Here is a 22,784-nt window from a genome sequence, read left to right as displayed (position 1 = left end):
TATAATTAAAGCAGAATTATTGGACCCTGCTCACTCTTTTCAGAACAGGAAGTGGGAGAAGCCACCCACAGATGCTGCTAGATTGATAGGGCACAGAGACTCTTGTTTGCATCAGCGCTGTACTCGACCATCTTGATTTGGTAAGCAGTGCATTACCCTCTTCCCTGTTTAGCAGTATTCATTTCCTGTGTCCTCTCCTCTTCTTACCCTATAATTTTGTAATGGAAGCTATAATGACAACCAAGAATTACACAGAGAAAATGAGCTGATTCTTGCTTGTTGAAAAACAAAACAAACAACCTTTGTTCAGATAAATATACCCTCCACTTGCAGCCAAGTCAGGCTCTATGTCACCCTCTTCCCTGTAGATACTCTGCACCCCATTCTATGCAGGCTGAGCATTTCCTTTGTTATAAAGGGAGGCCAGGGATTGATGTTTCCCTGGGGAAGGGAGCAATCAGCTCACCTGACTGTAATTTCAGGACAGCTTTTTCTTCATTTGCTCCCAGCCTGTAAAACTTCAGTCTATCTTAAACTAATAAGAATTTGTTTAACTGGTAATCGGATAACCAGAACCCAGTCCAAAACCAAGCCACTTATTCTTATTTTATTTGTTAAATAGCTCACTTTTTACAGTCTGACAACTTCTGACAAACCCTAATCACTCACTTGCTTATTTGCTACCTCTTTCTGCTCTTTAGCCCCTCTGATATCTGCCAGCTATCACTGCCAGCTATCTCCACAAAACACACCTCTTTTGTAATCCTAACTTTATGCAACTGAATCACCACCCTGGTTCTTCTTCTCTAATCATATCAAGATTAATTTTTTTCCTTCAAGACTTTAAGTACCTCTGTATTCATCCACATAAGTTACCCAGGTTCATTTATCATCCCATTTCAGCTATTTTGGCAGTGATGTCAGCCTGTTTATTTCTTACATAACAGTTTTCCAGTCTTTTCATATGCTACCTCTCCTGCACACAGTTCTCTGAATATTTATGTTCAGGCTACCTCTATTACATTAGCAATCACTTAACACCACAAATCAAAAAATGTCATTTTGATTCAGTCATTTCAATCAATATTATCTTAGCGGATGGATCGTATGACCGGGAGGGTTTTATCTTGGCTTACTATCTGTTTATCCATGCTGTCAGAAGGCTTTGGTCAAAAAAAAAAAAAGGAGATGTATGTGATAAGAACAGGTAGTTCCAAGCAGAGGGACAAGCATGATCACCACAAAAGACTGATGAATGCAGGAGGCATGGTTTCAATAAGCTCTCTGCATTCCATCTGAGCACAGCCGAGTATGAGGAGACTTTGCAAGAATCTGTGTGTATTTATGCCAGGCTAGCTTTCTACATCTGTGCAGTTTATTTAAATAAGGACTTCATTCCAGAGACTTGTTTCCCATATTTTATATATACTGCAATAACAACAATTAAGAGGCAATAGGTAGGTATGTTGTGTCTTCTTCAAAGACAGCCCTGTTCCCATTGAGAAATCAATGAAGAAATTCTCTGGTGGTGAAAGGAGTGAAGTAAAAGTATTTTGAAATCAGTGGAGATGAAATTATTTACAGCAGCCAAGAACACAATCACTACTTTCAGTTTTGAGAATACTGAGAAAAAGGCGTTTTAGAAATACATACATATCGAGCCTCTGTTTCAACCGTTGCTGATTTCATTCTATGAGCCTGGTAATAAAAGCCAAGACACACAACCCCTGAATGGTTCAATATATTCTTTATGACTTGACAGGACAGCATTGAGGCATAATCTCTTCATAATCATGAATCACGGTTATTGAAGTACAGATGTTCCAGGGAGATTCTCATTTCACTCTACACCAAATATTTCATGGAGCAGTCTGCCTGTGAATGTATTTCGTGCTTACTCAAGCACTTAACGTGGAAGCTAACTTGGAACTTGTGAAAGCTGAGCTGACAAAATAGATCTGAGGAGAAGTGACTCTTCTTGCTACCTGAAATAAACTTTTTTTCCTCCAGTGTGTGAATGGAAACATGAAAGTTCTTGCAAGAGTTTTCTAAGATGCTTAAAGGTTGAACAACAAATAATGTAAGCAGTTTAATAGAAGTGCAGTCTACAATTTTCTTTTCTTACTTTTTAAGAGGAAATGATAGATACTTAAATTTTATTTGTAAATTTAACATGTGGAGAAAACCAATAGATGATTAAGGAGAAGTACTGTACACAGGTATAGCATAAAATTTCTTCTGTATGTTGACAGAAAATTGTGAAAATATTTTGGCCTGATCAGATGACCAAAATGTACTCTGCTATTAATGCGCAATAGTAGTTCTGGATAACCCAAACTATTTAGTATGAGTAAAGACTAAATGTATTTAGTAGGAAGGACTGTAGAAAATGAACATTCAGTGTAGTACTGCTAAGACCATTTTGGTTTTAAGAGAGAGTCATGACAGGCCATGACAATATTCCTTTGCATATAATCCCCAGTGAAATCAGTGAATATAATGTTAAAAATTATCTGATGGACTGACCAGTGAAATATTCCAGACTTCATTATTTTGTCCATAGACTTGAATTCCCATGACGGTAATATAATATGCAAGGGCCACCTATTCCAAGCATTCTGACAATGAGGAAGTCAAGCAGAAACACCAGGAGGCTCACTGGGTGGGCTGTGGGTTCTGAGGGATTGGGCAGAGGAAGTGGCTGAGTCACAATGTCACATCTGAGAAGTCGTGGCAGTGAAGCTGGTGGAGCTGTCAATGACTGGCAAAGGGGAAGCATAACTACTGTTTTTAGTGAAGCAATAAGGAACCAGTGGAACTGCAGGCCAATCAGTCACACCCCTGTGCCCAGCAACATCACGGGTCAGACCGTGGCGGGCTCACAATGAATACACTGGTTGTATACAACCACCATGTGAATTTCACCTCTGGATTAAGCATCTGTCTAGTTTCATTCCTGGCTACTTTTTTTTTTTTTTTCTGCCTTCTGCAATGTAAAAGCACACAATTAATTTTGCCAAATTGGGAAACTGCTCCAGTGTAGTGAACAGCAAGGTCAGTTCACCAGTCTAGTTCACTGCATGAAGACTCACGTGGTAGCGAGAAGGTGAAGTAGGAGTGGCAGCAACTTTTCTATCAAGACTGCACACTCATTCCACCTCAAAAACTGCCCCATAATTTTCTTTTGCCATATTTTTGTCTTCTCCAGCCCTAAAACATACCCTAAATAATTTTCCCAGCAAAAGAAAATTAGAATGTCATGTTGCAAACTTGCTGGCTTTGCATTCAAATATGCCAAAATATGAAATATATCTGTTTCTCTAGTTATGCAGGTCAACTGTATATTTATACTTCCCCTAGCACACACAAACTACACAGATTATTAATCAAGTTATAAAGTAAGTATACAAACATGTAAATAAAAATACTACAAAATGGAACAAGCTACTGCCCACCCTGCCCCCCCAACAATTACAATAGCAGTGTGACCACCACAACCTTTGTGCAAGGTAAATTGGTAGGAAAGGGAATAAGTTCCAATAAACCAACAGTGAGAGCTGGAGAGAAAATTTTTACAAGGACCAGCAGTATTTAACTGTGGGCTTTTAAATCACACAAGTAAAGGACTGCTCTGGTGTGGTGAAAGGTTCAAATATGCATATATCATGCTCAGGAGAGCACATTCAAGCTTCCTGTAACTTCTGTAGTTGCTGCAGGCTATGTGATGCTCACTGCAGCCAACATCTGCCCAACAGCACAAGCACAGGGAAGCCACAAATGAATTTCAAATTTGAATAAACATTTGCAGTAAATGCCCCAGAACACAGGGCAGTCTGAAGCCAGCTGACACATCTGAACTTTCTGGTTGGTCCCATAGTTGAGTTCAGTAGAAAATATGGACAGTAGTCCAAGGCTAGTGTAAGTATAGTGCAGATAAATAACAAAATCTGCATTCCTCTTGTAAGTTTCCTCCACCCATTCCTGATTTTGTTTCTCTGATCTCTAGTCAGCACAGAACTTTGTTTTTCTGAGTATAGGTGGAGTCAAATGATTTTTGAGGAGGGGAGGACAGGATTCTTATAAAATCCAATGCTTACACATCCTGAAGGAGACAAATTGGTTTGTTCAGCTGGCCAGATGGTAGCTCAGATGAGAAAGATGACCTGGTAGTTTGCAGCACAACTCAAGAACTTACATGCAAGTGGAAGGTGAAGGAAGAGCTTCATATCCCGTACAAGCCTTGGCTGAATAAGGTAATTTCTTGATGCTACACTTGATTTTTGTTACTTCTAACTGGTTGCTCATAGCATTCAGCCCCTCTTTACCACCCTAATATGCTTTGTCAATTAACTGCTATAGATCATACTCATTAGACTGACTCCAAAAATGATGCTGTGAAGTTAGAAAGGAAAATTTAATGAAGAATTCCTCCTGAATTTGTGTCTGAGCAACTAGTACGACCCTACTGTAGTTGAAGATCTAGTGAGAGATGAGCATCAGCAGAGCCAGTCTGAGTGTTAGATGAAAATTATAAGGTATCTGAATATGACAAACATAGCCTGATCCTTGCCTGTGTACTAAGTCACATGTGTGGAGGAAGTTTCAGCATAAATTACAATTCATTGCTTTGTTTCTTTCCATCTTTCTTCTAATACAACCAATAAAACACGACTATATTATTTAATCTGTTGTTAATTTATTAAAGCTATATTTTGTAGTTAATTTTACATAGCTGCTGTTTCAAGGTATCAGCCTTGGTAAAAGTACTTTTGTGTCTATGTATATTAAGTATGTTTTTCTTCCTTTTCTCTCTTTTTTTTTTTTTTTCCTAAGTCCAAATCCAAGGTAATATTTGCACTGGAAACCCAAACCAAAAACCCATTACAAAGTCACATTTTTTTTAATCTGAATGTGGAAAAACTTAATACTTGCCCATTTTTGTCTTCTTGGGGGACCTATATCTGTAAAGTATCACCAGCTCACAAGGAGCCCATTCAGCCTCCATTCAGAGACAGTGAATACATTTTTTGGGGAGTGTTAAGTATGAGTTGCATGAAAACAACAAGTTTAGGATTCATACTAACAAGAGTATTTTCTTGATTCCACCACCATGTTGTTTTGCAATGTGCAGCAAATGTATTCAACTCATTTGCTCTTTTGTAAAAAGTAAATTAAAACATGGAGCACAAGATAACCAAGTAGAGCAAGTATCCATCTTCACAAGTTTATGTGGCACCATAAAATGCAAGCAATGAGATAAGCATTTTATAATTTATTTTTATTATTGTCTGATAAGCTTTTTGAATCATTGGCATGAATCAAAACAGAAATAGCTTGGAGAACTTGTAGAGCATGAATAGAGGAACAGCCCCGGTGCCTCAGAAAGTGTCTTTGTAGCTATCCAGGTGCAAAGATAAAGGTTGCACTCTTGCCTGCATGTTCTTGCTGGCAAAATTTGCCATGAGCATAATAACAGTACTAACAGAGCTGTCTGCTCTTGCTGATGCAGACACCAAACACAGGCTTTCCTGATTTAAGTCCATGTCTCACAGAACATCTGTTCCAGCTGCCATGAGAAACTTTGGAGGTAGGAGTCAGTGGGATGCTAGACAGAATGCTTATGCTTCCAGGCACAGCTTTACATTTTTGAGGCACCGTGTGTATGACCAGGCGCAACAGAAGGAGCAGTACCCTACAGGTACTCCTTTTTATTTAGAAGGTTAGCTCCAGGGACAAAATGGGTAAGTGAGGATATATATACCTTGCTGTTTACCATTACTCAATAGTTAAGAGCAAAAGGAGATCCTATGTAGCTTTTTTCAGTTTAGCGTGTTTGCAATTACATAATCTTATAATAAATTTTCTCTTGCAAGTGAAGGAAGAAGAAAGCAAAGTGTGGTGTCAGAAACATGTTCCTTTATTGTAGTATCTATGCTTTCTTCTACCCTGTTCAGGCATTGCAGCAATTCCCTATAGTATGCAGCTGCACTGCTTTCAAATCCATAGGGCTGCTGGAAAATAACTACCTCATTAATTAATAATGGAACTGAAATAGCAATTTTATTTGTGAGTTACATGTAACACTGTGATCATTAAAAGGAACTGAAAGATTAATTCTGAGCTGTGACATAAAAGATATATTTATCATAAGGAAACATGCTGTCCATTTAAGTTTTGTGAGTAGCGAGGCCCAATTTATTCTCCTCCTGGGACAGAGTTTGCCTAATGAAAGTGAAGAGTGCTGGGTGGTGTCATGCAGATTTTATCATGCCTGTTTTAGTCTGGGTGTTGCCTGGTAAGCAGCAGGATTTCTTCTATCTGTCTTGTGGCCCAAATTATAATCCCTTGCCCAGGCATGTCTATGCAGAATGCAGAAATATCAGTATCACTCTCCCTAGGCAGGCTCATTTAGCTTGAGTGTTGTGTCCTTTTTGTGTTCTTCCAAGCCTCAAACAAAATTATGACCATGCTACTTGAGCTCAGCATTGTCAGAATGCTACAGCTACAGCTTGATATAATTTCTATATTTTCTTATAGTAAACTGAGCACTAATACAAGTATTAATGCTTCCAACTTTACAAAATTTATGACCTTTGAAAGTATTATCTTCATTTGACAACTGAGAAAACAGTCACAGCAAGATCTGACAACTTGCTTAAGATGACCCCAGAAACTGTGGGAATGAAAACCTGATTCTTTCATACAGACCTCAACACAAGGCAGTCTCTCCCTCCCTTGTGGCTGTTCTAAGATTTTTTAAGATGTGCAAATGAGTCCAGTGCCATGTCAGACCAGATATGGGGCAGCAGAATGATTTTGTTTCTGATCCCTACAAGGCTCTCATGGCTTTTTCTCCCCACCCTGCTGCAGTGATTCAGATCCTCCTGAGATCATGGGAGCAAATCACAGGACTAGTGACTGCTTCTTTGTACTGGATAACTTCAAGTGGTATGGATTCCCTCATGCAGCTCATTTTTCCCAGGTGCACACAGGGTAGAGAATTTTAAGTACAGTATATCTTCAGCTATCTCAAGTTTCCCCTTCTCCTCCTGAGATAGGTCTTTTTGGTTTTCTGTGTCTTGTACAATGTCCCTGCTCAGCATTTAGTGTCCATGAAGAAACCAGAAAAATGTATGAATGTTTCTCTCCCTCCAGCCAGATCCCAGATCCTCCATACACTGCATGATTGCTGCATGTTTATTACAAAACTTTTAAAGGGAAATATGCTTTTTCAGTTTTGTGCTTAATAAGATGTTCTTGCCTATGAATAAATCTTTGCAAGGATGGATGCGCACTGTTTTGGCAAAAATGCTTGGCATTGCAGGAATGATTAATATTTATAAATACTAAAATGTTGAGGACCCTAAAATTCTTCTATCTTTGAAAATCTTCATGTCTGAATATCTTCCCATTATCTTCTCTCCTTGGTTCACATCTGCATGCTTCTTTTGTTTTCTTAACTCTGTACTTGAATTTTTAAAAAAATTTCTTTATTCAGTGTTCTGTCTCTTCAGACCTCTGTTACCCAGGTAATATTTTCAGTCAAACCCCTGTAATGAATGTTGTATTTTAACTTGATAATTACTTGTGTAAGCCATTCCTAGAATATTTTAATCAATTTCTTTAACCATGGGCCTTCTACCAATTTGCAGATCTGTTAAAAAACCTCATCACCATCACTACCACTCCAGAAAAAAAAAAAAAGAAAAAAACAGTCCAAACACCAGAGAAGAACTGAGAATTAGAAAAGATGCAGGCTAAAGGCAGCAATCCACCCGACGGTGGCTATGGATGGGTTGTGGTAGTGTCAGCCTTCACGGTGATGGGCCTTACTGCTGCTGTCCTCAAGACTTTTGGTCTGTTCTTTGTTGAAATCCAGCAGCACTTTGATGAACTTGCAAGCACCACTTCTTGGATCACATCAGTAACCATTACCGTCTTTCATTTAGGAGGTAGGTAGTAGTACTCCTCTAGCATTTTATTTTAATATTAACTACCTGAGAAAGTTTGGAAGTCTTCCTTAAAAAAAACCCCAATCCCAGCAACATATAAGGTCTGGAGGAAGTCTCTACAGAAAATACAGAAAAATTTCAGAAAATTGGCATTTACTGCCTCATATATGGAATGGGTTAATAACAAAACTCTATAAAATAGGAATCTGATTGCTTGAAAGACATCATGTACCTAAACTCATGATTAAGTTTCGCTACAGGCTCTGAGTTAAACTCATTAGGAATAATAGCCACAGAGCTTGTTGAATCAAGCTCTTAAAATAGTTTGTGCAAGCTCACTGATTTCAGTGTGACTGTCTGAAGTACTTTTTCAAAGTACTTCAAAATACAAGGATTGTGACCCCATCCATCAGGTAAGCCATCTGCTATCACAATTATTTTCAGTCCTGCTTTTTCCCACTTCTTTTTATATTCACCAAGATCCCCTTTCTTTGCATGTATTACCAACTCTATGTCTTCTTCACCCCTCTTACTATGATTCCAAGTTACTGATCTACCAGAAGACTCACAGGGTTAAAAAGAAAAAAAAAATCTATTCACACAGAGAGAACTTAATAAAGACATGACCATGCAAGCAGAGAGTAGGGGAAATAGAGTGAAATATCCCAGTCAAAGGCAGTGAGGTCAAATACCACATCACATCAAATGAAGGAGGGAAAAATAAGAAACATACTGCATTTGACTCAGCTGGGTTGTTTAGAGAGTCCCTAGTGCCCTGCAAACTGCATGATCCTTCACATGATGTAAGGATTCCAAACATGTGCAGGCTTGAAGTGTACAGAATTTGTGAAATCTGCTCTGCATATTCTCATAGAGATATATGGTTGCTATAGGTAAATATCCTTACATAATAAATGCTATCATAATTTTCTCTCTGAAGACACTTCTTTGCATAGACACTGTATAATTACATGCATCCTAGTCAGTCCACACCTATCAGTATTATTGCTCGGAACTCCAGTATTTCCAAACATCAAGAGCAACTGATCTTTCTTTGAAAAATGTATTCTGAAGGAAAAAAGAGTAACCCAAAGTCAAAGCAAAAAGATAAAATAAGTCATGAGTTCAAAAGATTTTATCAGTTTCATAAACTGCTATCCTTGATGCCTGCTTTGCAGTGACAGGTATAATTAACCGAAAAAAAATTGAAAAACCTGCTTCACAGACCACAGAAATTAATAAATGGTAATCTATCAATTTGGTTAACAAAACAGATGTATCACTGACATATTGTGATACTATTTCGTCATTCAGGCATCTGAAGTTCATGAGAAGAAAAAGCCAGCATAGGAGGAAAAAACTTAACAGTCCTGTTTTAGGTTTTGTTTTGTTATAGCATATATTTACATTGTATAGGAATGTATGAAGGAATAGAGCATATAACACAAGAATATCAAGTATAAACCAGAAAAAAAAAATTGCCTAGCCACATGGGAGGCCAGCCTACTTCAAGGAAGGCAGCTATAATTTTCAGCAGAAGTTGCTTTTCATCCTTTGAAATCCATTGAAAATAATTCTCTTTCAGTGAATAAAGGTTGATGGTCAAACATTCCAAACCCCCTCTGTATAGTAGTTTATAAATGTCTCAGGTCAATACATAATTGTCCTCATCTTCTTCTGCCTTTGCTTCATTTATAGGGACCAGAAACCTCCTGATGAAAATCACCTGAGCCTCCAGCTCTTTGAGCATGTTTCCCAGCCTGCTTAGTCTTTCTTAATGTCTGTCTCTGGGAAACCTTAAGTGTCACTTGGCTCAGTAGAAGGATGATCCCGGAATTATTATTTTTTCCTATTTGGATCATTTCAACGGCACGTCTGTTTCTTGTATTGAAGGAGAGCATGTGCTTCCACTCCCAAGGTCTGCACTTGCAACAGGCTGTTCAGTTTACCACAGCAAGGATTCTCCCCATCACCTTCACCAGCCTTCTCTGGCTATTGATGTACACCTCCCAACACCTTTCTCTTTGTACTCTTGTTGTCATCCCTTTCCATTGCTTGTGCATTTTCTGTGTGTTGCCCTTGTCCTTTCAAACTCTGGAGTCAAGATATTTTACCCATTTCCAGTTCTGTGGCTAGCTTCTTTCATTCTCTTGCTACTCCATGTTTAATTTCTGCCTGTTTATTCTTCTTATTTGCTATTTAAGAATTGAAATTTGGTAATATTTCTGCTCCAGCTGCAGATCATTTACTTGTCTTCAAGAACTTTCATGGATGTTACCCTGTGTCTACTTTTCTCTTCTTTTAATCATATTTTATGATTCACCAACTGCATGTACTTTATCATGTCTCATGAACTACATCTTAGGATAATGACTGAATTTCAGTATCATTTTAACATGTTTATAAAATTATCAGATTTTTGCTGTAAAACCTGATGAGACATTTGAAGTTTGTGTAACTCCTTTCTGCTGTCAGGCAATGTACATGCTGAAGATTTTGCAGCAACTAGTACTCTGTCAGGTTTATTTCACTCATCCTAGCTACCAAATTCTCTTAATTCTGATTAGCACAGGTTAATGTACAACAACCTGCCCCTACAAACTACTACGAAACCTTCCTTGCTGGCTGCTCTCTTTTAATAATTGTCTTCCTACGTATTTAAATTTAGAAGCGTGGTCCTTGTTAACTGAATTCGGTTTTATGCATTAACTCCAGTTCCCAGGATATTTAACAGATTTTAGGGAGCTGGTTCATGCCAGGTGGCACTTGGGAACCCCCTAGTGGCCACGGCCATTTAAAGAAATCCTGCGGCTTTGACCTCGACTCGTGATGCTGATGGAAAAAACAGCCAGGCAGTGAAACTATTCTTCATTAAGCAAAAATATCTCTGACATTTCAGGTGTTTCCAGACAGTGACTAGAGACCAAAGTAGCTGCTGCACCATCAGATCTGTACCACCTCCACCTTTGCCCTTGTGTTGAAGAGCCCCTGCACTCTGTTGTGAGAAACTGTACCACTAAATAAAGAGTTAAGAAATGAACTGCCAATTTTCTGTAAAAAGTATTACCACAAAATAAACCCTAATTTTTGGTCCTTTATAAACTTTTAAAATTCCATTAAGGGTTGATTTTTGCAAAATTCTAGAAAACAAAATTAGTTTTCTCCAGAAAGTTTTCATGTCAGACATATCAATAACATATTCTCAATAATACAATTTTTATAGATGAACCTATAAATTCCGTGGCTGAAGTTTCACCTTCTGCTAAAACATTCCATGAGGTTCTGTCTTGTTGGTAGTTGTATCCTTACACGAAAGTCAGTAGAACTGTCCTACTACAAGGAAGGCACTAAAATGCTCTTTCCCTTTAAAAGAGAATATATTTGAATATATTTTCAAATCTGTGCCTCAGGAACAGTAATTTCTCTATCAGCAAGGATAAAATTTTGAAATTTTGATTGACCTCCTACCCCATCCAGCAGAATTAAGGTTGTTTGTGCCAAGCATTATAAGGGCAGTCATCATCAAAATGTTTTATTTATTTGGCCATGTTGATCAGATTAATGTTCTAATGTATTTTTCTTTCTCTATTTTTCTGCTTATCTAGCTCCTGTTGCCAGTTCACTGTGTGTACAATATACCCATCGGAGAGTTGTGATCACTGGAGGACTTCTGGCTTTTTCAGGAATGGCATTGGGATTTTTTGGACTCAACATGGTCTGGTTGTTTGCAACAACTGGCTTCCTACAGGGTATGAATTTATGGCTTCATGGCTTTCTTCCACCAGCAACGTATTTGAGGGTGCTAGTGGTAGGAGTTTTAAAATCTGGTATCTATTTTAACTTTATGAGCAGCCAGAACAAGCAATGTTCTTTAAAAGTGATTTCCCTCCCATTTCACTCAGCAAATAAGAGTTTGTACAGGAGATCTGCAACAACAAAGAAGACAAATATTTAGATGCCAATAATTTACACTTGCAAATTATATGCAAGCAGAAAATTAAGTGTTCTGTTTTTCATTCAGAGATAAGAGCTTTGTGAAGGTTTAAAAAAACTTCATAAAGGGAAGTAAAAAGACAGGGAGATCCCAAATTCTATACTTTCTATCAGCTTATCTTATGGTTTGAACAGAGTCCCAGGCCTTCATTTTATTCCAATCCTTTCCTTTACTTCAGGCCAAACCAGGCCAGATAATTGTCCCCAACAGCTAGCAGATTTTCCTGGAACAGGAAGCAAAACTAGCAGGGAATAAATTAAATAAAAATTCTGAATTCTGCACTGGATGCCTGAGAAAATGTCTGGAATTTGAACCCTTTGGCAGTCCTGGGCTGCCAAAGAGTCTAGGGAGCCATCAAAATAACTCTAAGTTAGAGCAGGTTTCAAATTTGCTCAAAGCAGTTAAGCAAGAAAATGAAGAGCAAATAGAGGCAATACACCAACTTGCCTCATGTCCCACCTCACTCATGTCTACCCTGAATACAGCTCAGCTTAATTGGCTGGTCTGACCTAGTACCAGCCTTAACACACACAGCATGGACACTGGGATCTGCCTAGCTTCAGCCTCATAACCATGGGATTTCTCATGCACTGGCAAAGCTGTGAAACCAACTCCTTTTCCCTTTTTTTTTTTTTTTTTTTTAAGTGAGAATGTAATAATGTATATACTTCATGTTCTGCTTTTTCACTTGAATATATACAATGTACAGAATACAATATTGTCACAAATATACCCTTACACCTACTCCAGATAAGCTCATGCTTCTTCTAGGCAAAAATGTTTTCTTTCTAACATTTTTTAACTTTGCAAATGTTAGAAGCACTTACTGCTTAAATTTCTACCTTCACAAAATACCTCAATGGTGTCTAACCTGTGCTGTTTCTATTGGTGTTTTTCAGGTCTTGGCATTTCTTTTTCGTGGACACCAGCCATTAGCATCGTTAGCCACTATTTCTCCAAGAAAAGGGCTTTGGCCAATGCTATTGCCAGTGCTGGAGAATGTGCCTTTGCATTCATGTTTGGGCCATTTTTCCAGTGGTTGATTGGTCAATACGGATGGAAAGGTGCCCTCTTGATCATAGGTGGCATCCAACTCAATATTTGTGTCTGTGGAGTACTGATGCGACCCCTGGCAAGCAGCTGCTTCCTTGAGGCCAGCCATTGTGAAACTGAAACATCACCTGGCAATGGTGCATCCAGGACAAACAAAGAAGATCAGTCTCCCATCACGCCCAAAACCTTCAACTGGATGCTTGTGAGGCGACCAGAATTTGTACTTTATGCCATTTTTGGTATATTAGCTGCTATGAGTTTTTTTGTTCCTCCATTATTTTTAGTTCCACTTAGCTACAGCCTGGGAATAGATGAATCATGGACTGCATCCCTCCTATCCATTTTGGCTATGGTGGACTTTGGAGGCAGATTGCTGTGTGGCTGGTATGCCAACCTCCACATTACCAAAAGCATTCATTTGCTGGCAATGGCGATTACATTGATCAGTACTTCCCTGATGCTCTTGCCACTGGCTAACAATTACCTTTCCCTGGCAATATTCACTGGCTTCTATGGATTCTTCTTTGGCACAACAGTCGCCATTCACATTACAGTGCTAGTAGATGTTGTAGGCATGCCAGAATTTGACAGTGCCCTAGGACTTTTCATGCTTATTCGAAGCACTGGAGGTTTTGTGGGGCCTCCTCTTGCAGGTAAGTTAAGACAACTCACTGCCAAATACAGTTTAAAAGAGGAAAGGGGAATGGTAATCTGAACTGAAAAGATCTGGATCTGCACTCAACTTTCCCCCTTTTTTAGCTCAGGGGTATCTGAGCCAAGAAGTACATAAAAACAAATAGTCAGTTTAAATCCTCTTCAAAATACACTGCTCCTTCTCTTCTGTGTGATTTTGGAGATACCTTTACAACAAGAAAGAAGGGATAAAAGGCAGGGTTCACATAGTTGTCCTGCTTTCTGAATCCCACATAATGCCACTTGATGGCCTCCAACTATTTAGCTAAGAAAGTGTACCTTTGGGAGAAGCAGCAGACATACACTTTCAGAGAAGAAACTGAAATTTGAGACTACTGATGTTGCACAAATGTTGGTATTGTTGGGAGGGTTTCTACAGAAGTTCAAATTGAACAGCCTGAAACATTAGGCTATGCAAACCCCAAGGAAATATTCAGAGAAATGCCTGTTGGTTTTAGACAGCATTTGAGCCAGCTAGTATAATAAACAGGGAAGGCAGCACATAAGAACAGTGGGAAGAGAGAGCAGACAATGAGACAGCACATGGATTTATGGCCTGGCAAAAAGATATAGTCATCTTGGAAAAAGACAAGACAAATGAACTGCAAGCTGTAGAGGCTTTAAAAAGTGATATGGCAAAAAAAAAAAAAAAAAAAAAAAAAAGACCATTGTGACTTGTGCAATGCAGATCTGAGTCCTCATCCAAAGACCATTGTTCACGCACAAGTGACTTTCGTGATAATGACATTGCTAATGGGTTGCAAATGAGTCCAACTGAATACTGGAATATTTTAATTCACTTTTGAAATACAGGAACCAGGAAGATTTGTGGAGGGTTTGAAACAGAACAGTATCGAAAATGTGTTGGAAAGATCTGAATAAAATACAGTTTATAGTGGCTGGTCACTAGTACTAATTATCTGGGAATCAGTGTGGCCCCTTTTTGTATATTTAGAGAACTACCAAGAATATATGGAAGAGCAGGGAACCCTAAGTGCCTCTCAAGCTCTCCTCTTCTCCTTTGAGTGTAAAATCTAAAAGATTTGAGTTCATGGTTCCTATGCCTGTATAGGGCTGATCATAGTTTAGAATGTGGGCTAGGAAGTACGCTAAACATGGACAAACTTCCCAAAAGCAAGCAACATTCATCAGCCCACAAAGGAATGTGCCATCATACCCACAGGGCAGCTGACACACCTCTGCAGAGCTACTACTGTAATACTGTACTGAAGAGATTTTTCAGTATAATACACAATGGCATCACATATTTTGGTTGGCTTCAATGTCCCTGAAAACCAAGGTCTTTTTGTTAGCTTCTGTGACTCTTTGTAAAATGATGAACTGGAAATCCACAACACGTCAGACAAATTCTCCAATTTTGTCTCCAACAGATGAATGTCCTTTCCTTCTTTAAACTCGCTCATGCTGTAGTTATGGTCCAAATTTCAGCAACTCGTGACAGCTACACCACAGAACATGGAGCTGCTCACATACACAGCTGCACAGTCTGTCTTTCTGCCAATACCTGCACTTGCACTGTCTGCCACACTTCTGGTTGGAAAGTACTTAAAACTGTGTAATATATTGTTTCACTAGTAATTCACAAATGAAAAACAATGAAACATGAATTGTGTTTCAAAACACAAAAATGAAAAATGAAAAATGCTATACTGGGGTGATGTTCCTTGTGCTTATGGTGTAGAAATCTGCCAGACAAGTATGTAGCCAGTTCACTGCCTTTGTAAGAGGATATATTCACAATGCTGAGCTAAATTCGTCTGCTCTCCATCAATCAAATTCCTGTCATTTATTTCTTCTCCAGGTCTGATTGTGGACATGACTGGAGATTACAGAGCAGGCTTCTACATGGCAGGAGCCATTCTTGTCCTATCAGCTGGATTTTTAATTATTTTAGATCGACTCCAACAGAGAAAAATAAGAGGAAGCAAGATTAGAACCAAACCAGAAAAGTCAACGTTACCTTACGCTTCCCTCCATATCCTGAAGCATCAAACCAGAAGGTATGGAGAGCACAATGTAGTGGTGTGACTACATGAGACCTCTGACAGCATCTCAAGGACACATGGAAGTGTATTATTTTTGCCAAAGTCACTATTATTAGGATTTGCAAAAGAACAGAAATTTTGGATTTGCAAAAGAACAGAATTTTTCCTGTTTGAAACAAAGGAAGAAAGTAATTAATTTACATGCAAAGTAGAGCAGTATCCATTACCATATTATCTTGATATTGAAGTTGCATTTTGACTACGCAAGTCTTCAGTAGAGTCCCAAAGGGCTGTGCTAAATGAAATAGGCAAACCGTAGTCTAAACTAAATTGCTGTGAAGTATGTGTGCAGCAGATACAAACTCTACCCTCAACGGCAGACTGCAGCTATCGCTAAAAAAAAGGAAGAGGCATCAGCTCACAAATGCTTACTCGGGGAAGTGGTGCCCAGTATTTTCAGTAAACAAGTTGGATCTGAAAGCACAAGTAAATGAATACAGTTTTGAGCTGAAGGGTTTGCAGGTACTCTACAGAGTAGTGCTGAAATAAGACAAATAAATAGACAAACCTGGTAAAAGTTAAAAGTTATATGAGTAACATAATACAGTAGAGAGAAATGCAGTCCTAGATATCAGAAGTAAAAAGCAAAATACACCCACAGAAAATGGAGAAGGATTGATGAGTAGTATGGGAAGAACTAAGACTACACGGGACTTCAAACTGAGTAGAGAATCCCAAATGCAACCCTGTATTTAAAACAGCAAATGTCTTTCTGTGTTATGGTAATATAGAGGAGATAACAATGGTAATGCAGAGGAGATAACAATACTTGCAAAGCAGAGTTAACTGGAAGAAGTACATGAGTTGCAAAGAATTAAGTTGAACATAACTGAGAGAATTAAGAAATAAGGGAAAAGTATAAGAAATAAAGTTTGCCTGGTTTAGAAGGAAAAATTTTTATAGGGCATGAGAACAGCCTTCAAATCCATAATAGTCTGAGATGAAGAAAACATTATTAATTCCTTTTCTTGTTAAAAACAACTGGTAATTTATATCATTCCCAGAAAGGCAGTTATGTAATAGGGGAAAAGCTTCATTGTAGCCTGTTCAGATACAATGCAGGCTATGAATGCAGAATATGAAAATACAGACATCAGAGAATAGGTATCACACAATCAAGGATATAGATATATGTGTTTCAGAGTACTAGGATGGGCTAGATGACTTCCTGATGTCCCCTTCAGTCCCACATTCCAATTTTCATAAGGCAAATACTTTGACTAAAGTCTCTATTTATAAGAATAAAAAAGAGTCTGTATCCAAACAACTGGGGTTTTTTTGTAATTTTACTCTATTGGGGGAAAACAGAATTTAAGGGAGAAAAGGCTGAATAACATCTAGAAAGAAACACTGAAAGGAAAAATAAGTAGCACTTTAAAGCCTTCAAACTATTATGAATATCATATCTGCCCTACTTAAAAACTTCAGAAATTTTCACTATTGAAACACTTCTTCTGTGAAGCTGAATTTACTTAAATCTCTCATCTGAAAGAATTACTTCTTGTCTCATAAGAACTAGTATTTCAAAAATTTAATTTAACTTACAGGGAAACAGCTGAACCATTAATAAATCAACTACCTGTGGGGGCTTGATTGAAGAACACATATTGGAAGGAGAGCAAATGAGTGTGCAAAGTCTTGTAGTAAGGCTCTGACACACCTGACAAAAATCCTTTTTAAACTTATAAGTTGAAAAATTTAGATTTTTCTAAGAGTATTATTCTTCAGTCTTCTGCAGTGTTCCACTACTTAAAATAACTCTTCATTTTATAAAGTGGAGGTGGGAAGAATGGGGAAATGTTTAATAGATGCAGTTTCCAGCTCCGGCACTCTGCTAAAATTCTGTCTTTTATTTACAAGCCCTGTAACCAATTTATTTTGACATAGGCAGCAAAGAAGGCACTTAGTGGCACACTGTGCTGGAAGAACAGGGGCACAAGGAGTAGGTCAAGGGAGGTGATTGTTCCCCTCTGCTCCATGGTTGTGCATACATTTTGGAGCAGCAAAGCACAGGAAAGAAGCTGACAAAGATGACTGAGTTCAGCAGAGGATCACTGAGAGGCTGTGGAACCAGGGCTGGTGCAGCCAGGGGAGCAGCAGCTTTGGGGGCACCAAACAGCATCCCTGACACCAAGGGGAGGAAGAGAGGAGATGCAGCTGGGCTGTTCACAGCAGTGCATGGTATGGGGGTGAGGCAGCAGCAAAGCTGAAACAGAGAGAGCTCAGGCTGAAGCTATGAGGACAGCCTGGCAGCACGGATATAGTCCGGCATGGTTGGGCTGATAACATCCTTGGGGCTTTCATGGCCAGAATGGCTGAAGTCCTGAGCAGCCCAGTCTGAGCTCAGAACTGGCTTTGTCAAGGCTCAGGCCAGAGATTTCCCCTGGTTTCCATCAGGCTGAACAGTATCTTCTGAGAAATACTTTTATTTTCTTTGCTAAATGCACTAAATAATATTAGTCCCTTGGACTCACTGTCAATCTTGTTGCTATGTATCTGTCTAATGGGACAAAAGAAGTCAAATCATAGAATCATGGGATACACTGAATTGGAATGGGTCAGTAGGATCATTGAAGTTCAACTCCTGACCATCCCAAGAATCATACCATGTGCCTGAGAGCATTGTCCAAATATTTCTTGAACACTGTCAGGCCTGGTGCTGTGACCACTTCCTTGGGGAGGCTCTACCAGTGCCCAGCCACCCTCCGGGTGAAGAACCTTTTCCTGATATCCAGCCTAAACCTCCCCTGACACAGCTTCAGGCCATTCCTGTGGGTCCTGTCACTGGTCACCACAGAGAAGAGGTCAGTGCTTGCCCCTCCTCTTCCCCTCATGAGGATGCTGAAGACCACAATGAGATCTCGCCTCAGTCAGGCTAAACAGACCAAGTGACCTCAGCCACTGCTCACATGGCTTCCCCTCCAGACACCTCATCCTCCTCATCACCCTCCTCCTCCTTTGGGTAGGGGGCATCCTCATTACCCTCTTTTACTCTGGCACCCAGAGCTGCCCCCAGCACTTGAGGTGAGGCTGCCCCAGCTCAGAGCAGAGCAGGACAATCCCCTCCCTTGCCCGGCTGGCCATGCTGCCCCTGATGCCCCAGGGACACGGGTGGCCCTCCTGGCTGCCAGGGCACTGCTGAGTCATGTTCAACTTTCCACAGACCAGGACCCTGATGTCCCTTCCTGCAGCGCTGCTCTTCAGCCTCATTCCCTAGTCTATACACACATCCAGGGTTGTCTCGTCTCAGGGCCAGAATCTGACACCTTCCCTTGCTAAACTTCATTTGTTTGGTGACCTGCAATTTGTCAAGGTAGCCCTGCAAGGCCACTCTGCCTTCAAAGAAGTGAACAGCTCCTCTCAATTTAATGTCTTCAGCAAACTTAGTGTTTGAGTCCTGCATCCAAATCATTAAGATGTTGAAGAGCACCTAAGCCCTAAGGTAAAGCCCTGTGGAACCCCACTAGTGACAGGACCATAGCTTCATTTGGAAATTACTTGAGGAGGAAGTTTCTGTCATGAACCAGGCTTTCAGGATGAACATATTTATGGTGCTTGTGCAAGGCAGTCTACAGGACATGTTGCTCCCTGGAGGGGGCCTGCAGTCAAGGTAGAAGCAAGTTGAGGAATAGCTTCTTTTCAAAAAGCTTCAAATCCAGCCTATAGTGGAGTTCTTCAGTATGGAAGCCAGATAATACCTCCTTCAAAGTAAGTCCTCAAACCATGGACAGACAAGGATCCTCAGGACAAACTGAAAGGGATATTATTCCTTATTTTCTCTTACTGTACTGTGTTACTGGTAATGTAGATTTAGCAGTGAAATACCTGTGAGTTTCCACTGAATTTCCCATAAAATTCAAAACTAAATCAGGTTGTACTTGTTTTACTTTGCTCTGTGTGTTGTAGGAAGCCTCAAATATCAGAGAAAAATAATTATCAATTAAAGGAAGCAAATTAATAAAAATCTCAGAACCTTGTCCTAGGAAGACGGGATCATAATGTCAACAGCACAAAACCAACTAACAGCTATTCTTTTTTGAAGGTCAGGCCTGTTATTTTTAGTTACACCAGAAGCATTCATTTCCCACCTTTCACCAAGATTCATCAGTGTCCTGGATTTGCCACAGGTCTGGCTGTAAGAAAAAAGCTGGGTTACTTTGGGGTTTCTACAAAGTACTGCTCTTCCATCCTCTACTCCTGAAAAGTTATCTTTGAAAACATAACACCTTCGGAATCCACGTGTCAACCCTAGTGACTTTACACTGATGGAGTTAGCAGCACTGTATCAGAGAAATAACATTTTGTAAAAAGATCCATCAAAAGCAGGATGTGGTGTTTCATCTCTTCATCCATGCAAATCCTCAATAGCAGCATTCTGCATTTACATTCCAGAGGGCACCACAGATCCATGACAAAGCTGTTTGGTTTTTTTTCCCTTTCCTGTTATACTATTAACAAGAGATTAATTCAGAACACATAATATTCAAGCAGTTGACATTTTACCCTACACATCACTTGAAGGAAGTAAGGGTCAGAGACTGGTTTTGCTACATGAAGAAATCATGTGGATTTTCTTTATTAGTGTTCTGATTCTCACAAGATCAAGCAGCTTGATCAAGCAAGCTTCAGTTATCATCCTCTTCCAGAAATGAAGCTTTTCTTCAGGAAAACACATGATTTGATAAGGAATTTTACAACATTTCAGAGTGCACAAGGGCTGGCATGTCTCTTAGGAACTTGACAGACTGTGATAGATTCCACTTAAAATTTTACACACATGGATATTTACAGAAACTTCCCTGCATCTCTTTCACCTTTGAAATTCCTATTGAGTTCATCTGGGTTAACTTGCCCAAATTAGCAAATTTTGCTCCTCACTCTTCATTCTTCCTGTACCCTTTGTTCTCCCCTCTGCAAAAATGGTGTTGCTTCAAACTTTTACCAGGTCTAGCAAAACCAACCAGATCTGGCATTAATAACATAATGACAGAGTTTGGAAGGCACCTCTGGAGGTCCTGTGGTCCAACCCCTGCTGCAGCAGAGCCATTTGGAGCTGGTTGCCCACGACTGTGTCCAAATGGCTTTTGCAGATGTCCAGTGGAGGAGACTCAACAAACTCTCTGGGCAACCTGCGCCAGCGCCCAGTTATCCTCACAGAAAAAAGGGTTTCCTGATGTTCAGAGAGCACAGCCTGTGTTTCAAACTGTGGTCACTGCTTCTGGTCCGGTCTCTAGGCACTACCATGGAAAAATATATAGACAGATTTTTACCATAATTAGGAAAAATACAAGAATCAGCCCCATCCTAGCTAAAAAATACTGATGTTAATACTTTTTATCTGACTTGCTAATGAAATGAATGTTGGTCACTCACACTGTCTGTTCTTTCCTGTGGAAACCCTGAGAAACCCAGAGAAATATTTCTCTGTCTGCTCTGGGGTGCCCTGACCCCAGGGGAGCACTGACTTTGACCCTCATTCATGGAGAAAACTTCCTAGACTTCAAGATAGACTAGAATCCACAAAAGTATGAAATAGATTATAGAGAGTAGTGTACGTCTATCACTTGGTGAGAAATTTAGGTTTTGGGATTTTTAGTACGTTGTGGATGGAAGCAAGATGGAGGGTACAGGGTGTCATCCTGGGTTTCTTCTTCATGCTTCTTCTTCCTTCTTCTTCTTGGGTTTGGGTGGCATTTTGTAATTGGGCAGAAACTATGTGGTGCAGGCTCTTTGGGATCAATTATTGGGTTAAAAGGGAAAATAATCTAGGTGTCAGTTCTTAATTGGATAGTTTAGTCTTAAAAGAGCTTGTAACAAGAGATTGTTAGCCATTTTGTGCCTTCTAATGAAAAGTTGCCAAACTCAGAGTAGTGAGACTGTTTTACTGATAAGAAATAATAAACACTTGAGTCCAAACACAAATTACTGTCTCAAGTGCCTTCAATGCAGACCCAGAAAAACCAATGAATGATACCCCCACAACTGGTGCCCCGTGTGAGGAATTTTCTCTTGAGTCTGTCAGCCATTTTCACTACATTTAGTGCACAGCTTCAAAGACAAGTAAAAACTTAAGAATGTTTAATCCTTCAAACTTAAAATTGTAGAGGGACAGAGAGGCTCAGATTAATGATTCATTAGGACAAATGACAAGCAGAAGATGGCTCTTTTGTCTCCTTGGTCTTTTGGCAGTAACTAACTGCTGGTGTATCACAATACCCAGACCTTTGAATCAATCACAGGCTGCCATTTCTTGCCAGACCTTGTAAATGGAATTACTACGCCGTTAACACAGGCAAAGGCCAGGCTTCATTAGTTCTGGAGCCCATGGGATGTACCCTCTTTTTGTTGCAGTATTTGCTTCTCAGTATAGAATTAAACTGTACTTGCCTTAATCTAAGACACTTCTGTCACAGGGTTATGAGTTTTGGTCCACATATACTATATTGCACAGTGTTAAAAGTGGTGCAAAAAGAGTGCTTAAACAAAGCTATAGAAAATACATGCAAAAATACCAGTTCTCTCTAACAATATAAGCAGCCTTAGATGAAAACATGTTTGAATCTAGAAACAGTCTGCCCACTCTAGGAGCTTGTGCTAATTGGGCAGGTAAAAAGGTGTTGGGCTGTCTCTCAGAGCACATGTAATTAATCAAGAAATAACAGATTTTTCTGCTGCTTTTTAAGAGGGAAGGATGCAGAATAAAATGAGAAGTTGTCTCCTTGCCCCTTTCATGCTAATTAATGCATTCAGAAGCCGAACTGAAAGGAATTTAAACTCGTGATAGTCATAAGAGGACAGATCAAAGGAGAAAAAAACAGACCAAGTAACAGAAAGCTGCATATGCCTTCAGTTAACAGACAGAATACAGGTCTGAAGGAGGTAAGATTTATATTTTTTGTTTCACACAAAAATTTTCAGCTTTGTTTAAAAATTATGCTTTAGAAGAGGCTTGACTGTCTCTAAGTGAACTCAATATGCTTTATTTCCTTGGCTAGAATTATCTTCAGTAAAGTAATTGTGTTTTCT

General features: G+C 39.4%; 2 protein-coding genes across 2 annotated transcripts in view; one reads left to right on the top strand and one right to left on the bottom strand.

The window, feature by feature from the left end:
• KIAA2026 (KIAA2026 ortholog) overlaps positions 1-22,784 on the bottom strand; it is an 89,430-nt gene that overhangs the window by 5,751 nt on the left and 60,895 nt on the right. The gene's annotated exons all lie outside the window — the stretch shown is intronic.
• LOC131095488 (monocarboxylate transporter 13-like) lies at positions 7,751-15,741 on the top strand. The gene is made up of 4 exons (XM_058043325.1): positions 7,751-7,952; positions 11,558-11,701; positions 12,846-13,652; positions 15,515-15,741. The coding sequence occupies exons 1-4, from the start codon at positions 7,751-7,753 to the stop codon at positions 15,739-15,741; spliced, it is 1,380 nt and encodes a 459-aa protein (XP_057899308.1).

Source organism: Melospiza georgiana, chromosome Z (genome assembly GCF_028018845.1).
Source record: "Melospiza georgiana isolate bMelGeo1 chromosome Z, bMelGeo1.pri, whole genome shotgun sequence".
Taxonomy (NCBI): domain Eukaryota; kingdom Metazoa; phylum Chordata; class Aves; order Passeriformes; family Passerellidae; genus Melospiza; species Melospiza georgiana.
The sequence above is the reverse complement of the archived record's forward strand: the minus strand, read 5'-3'. Positions and strand labels throughout refer to the sequence as shown.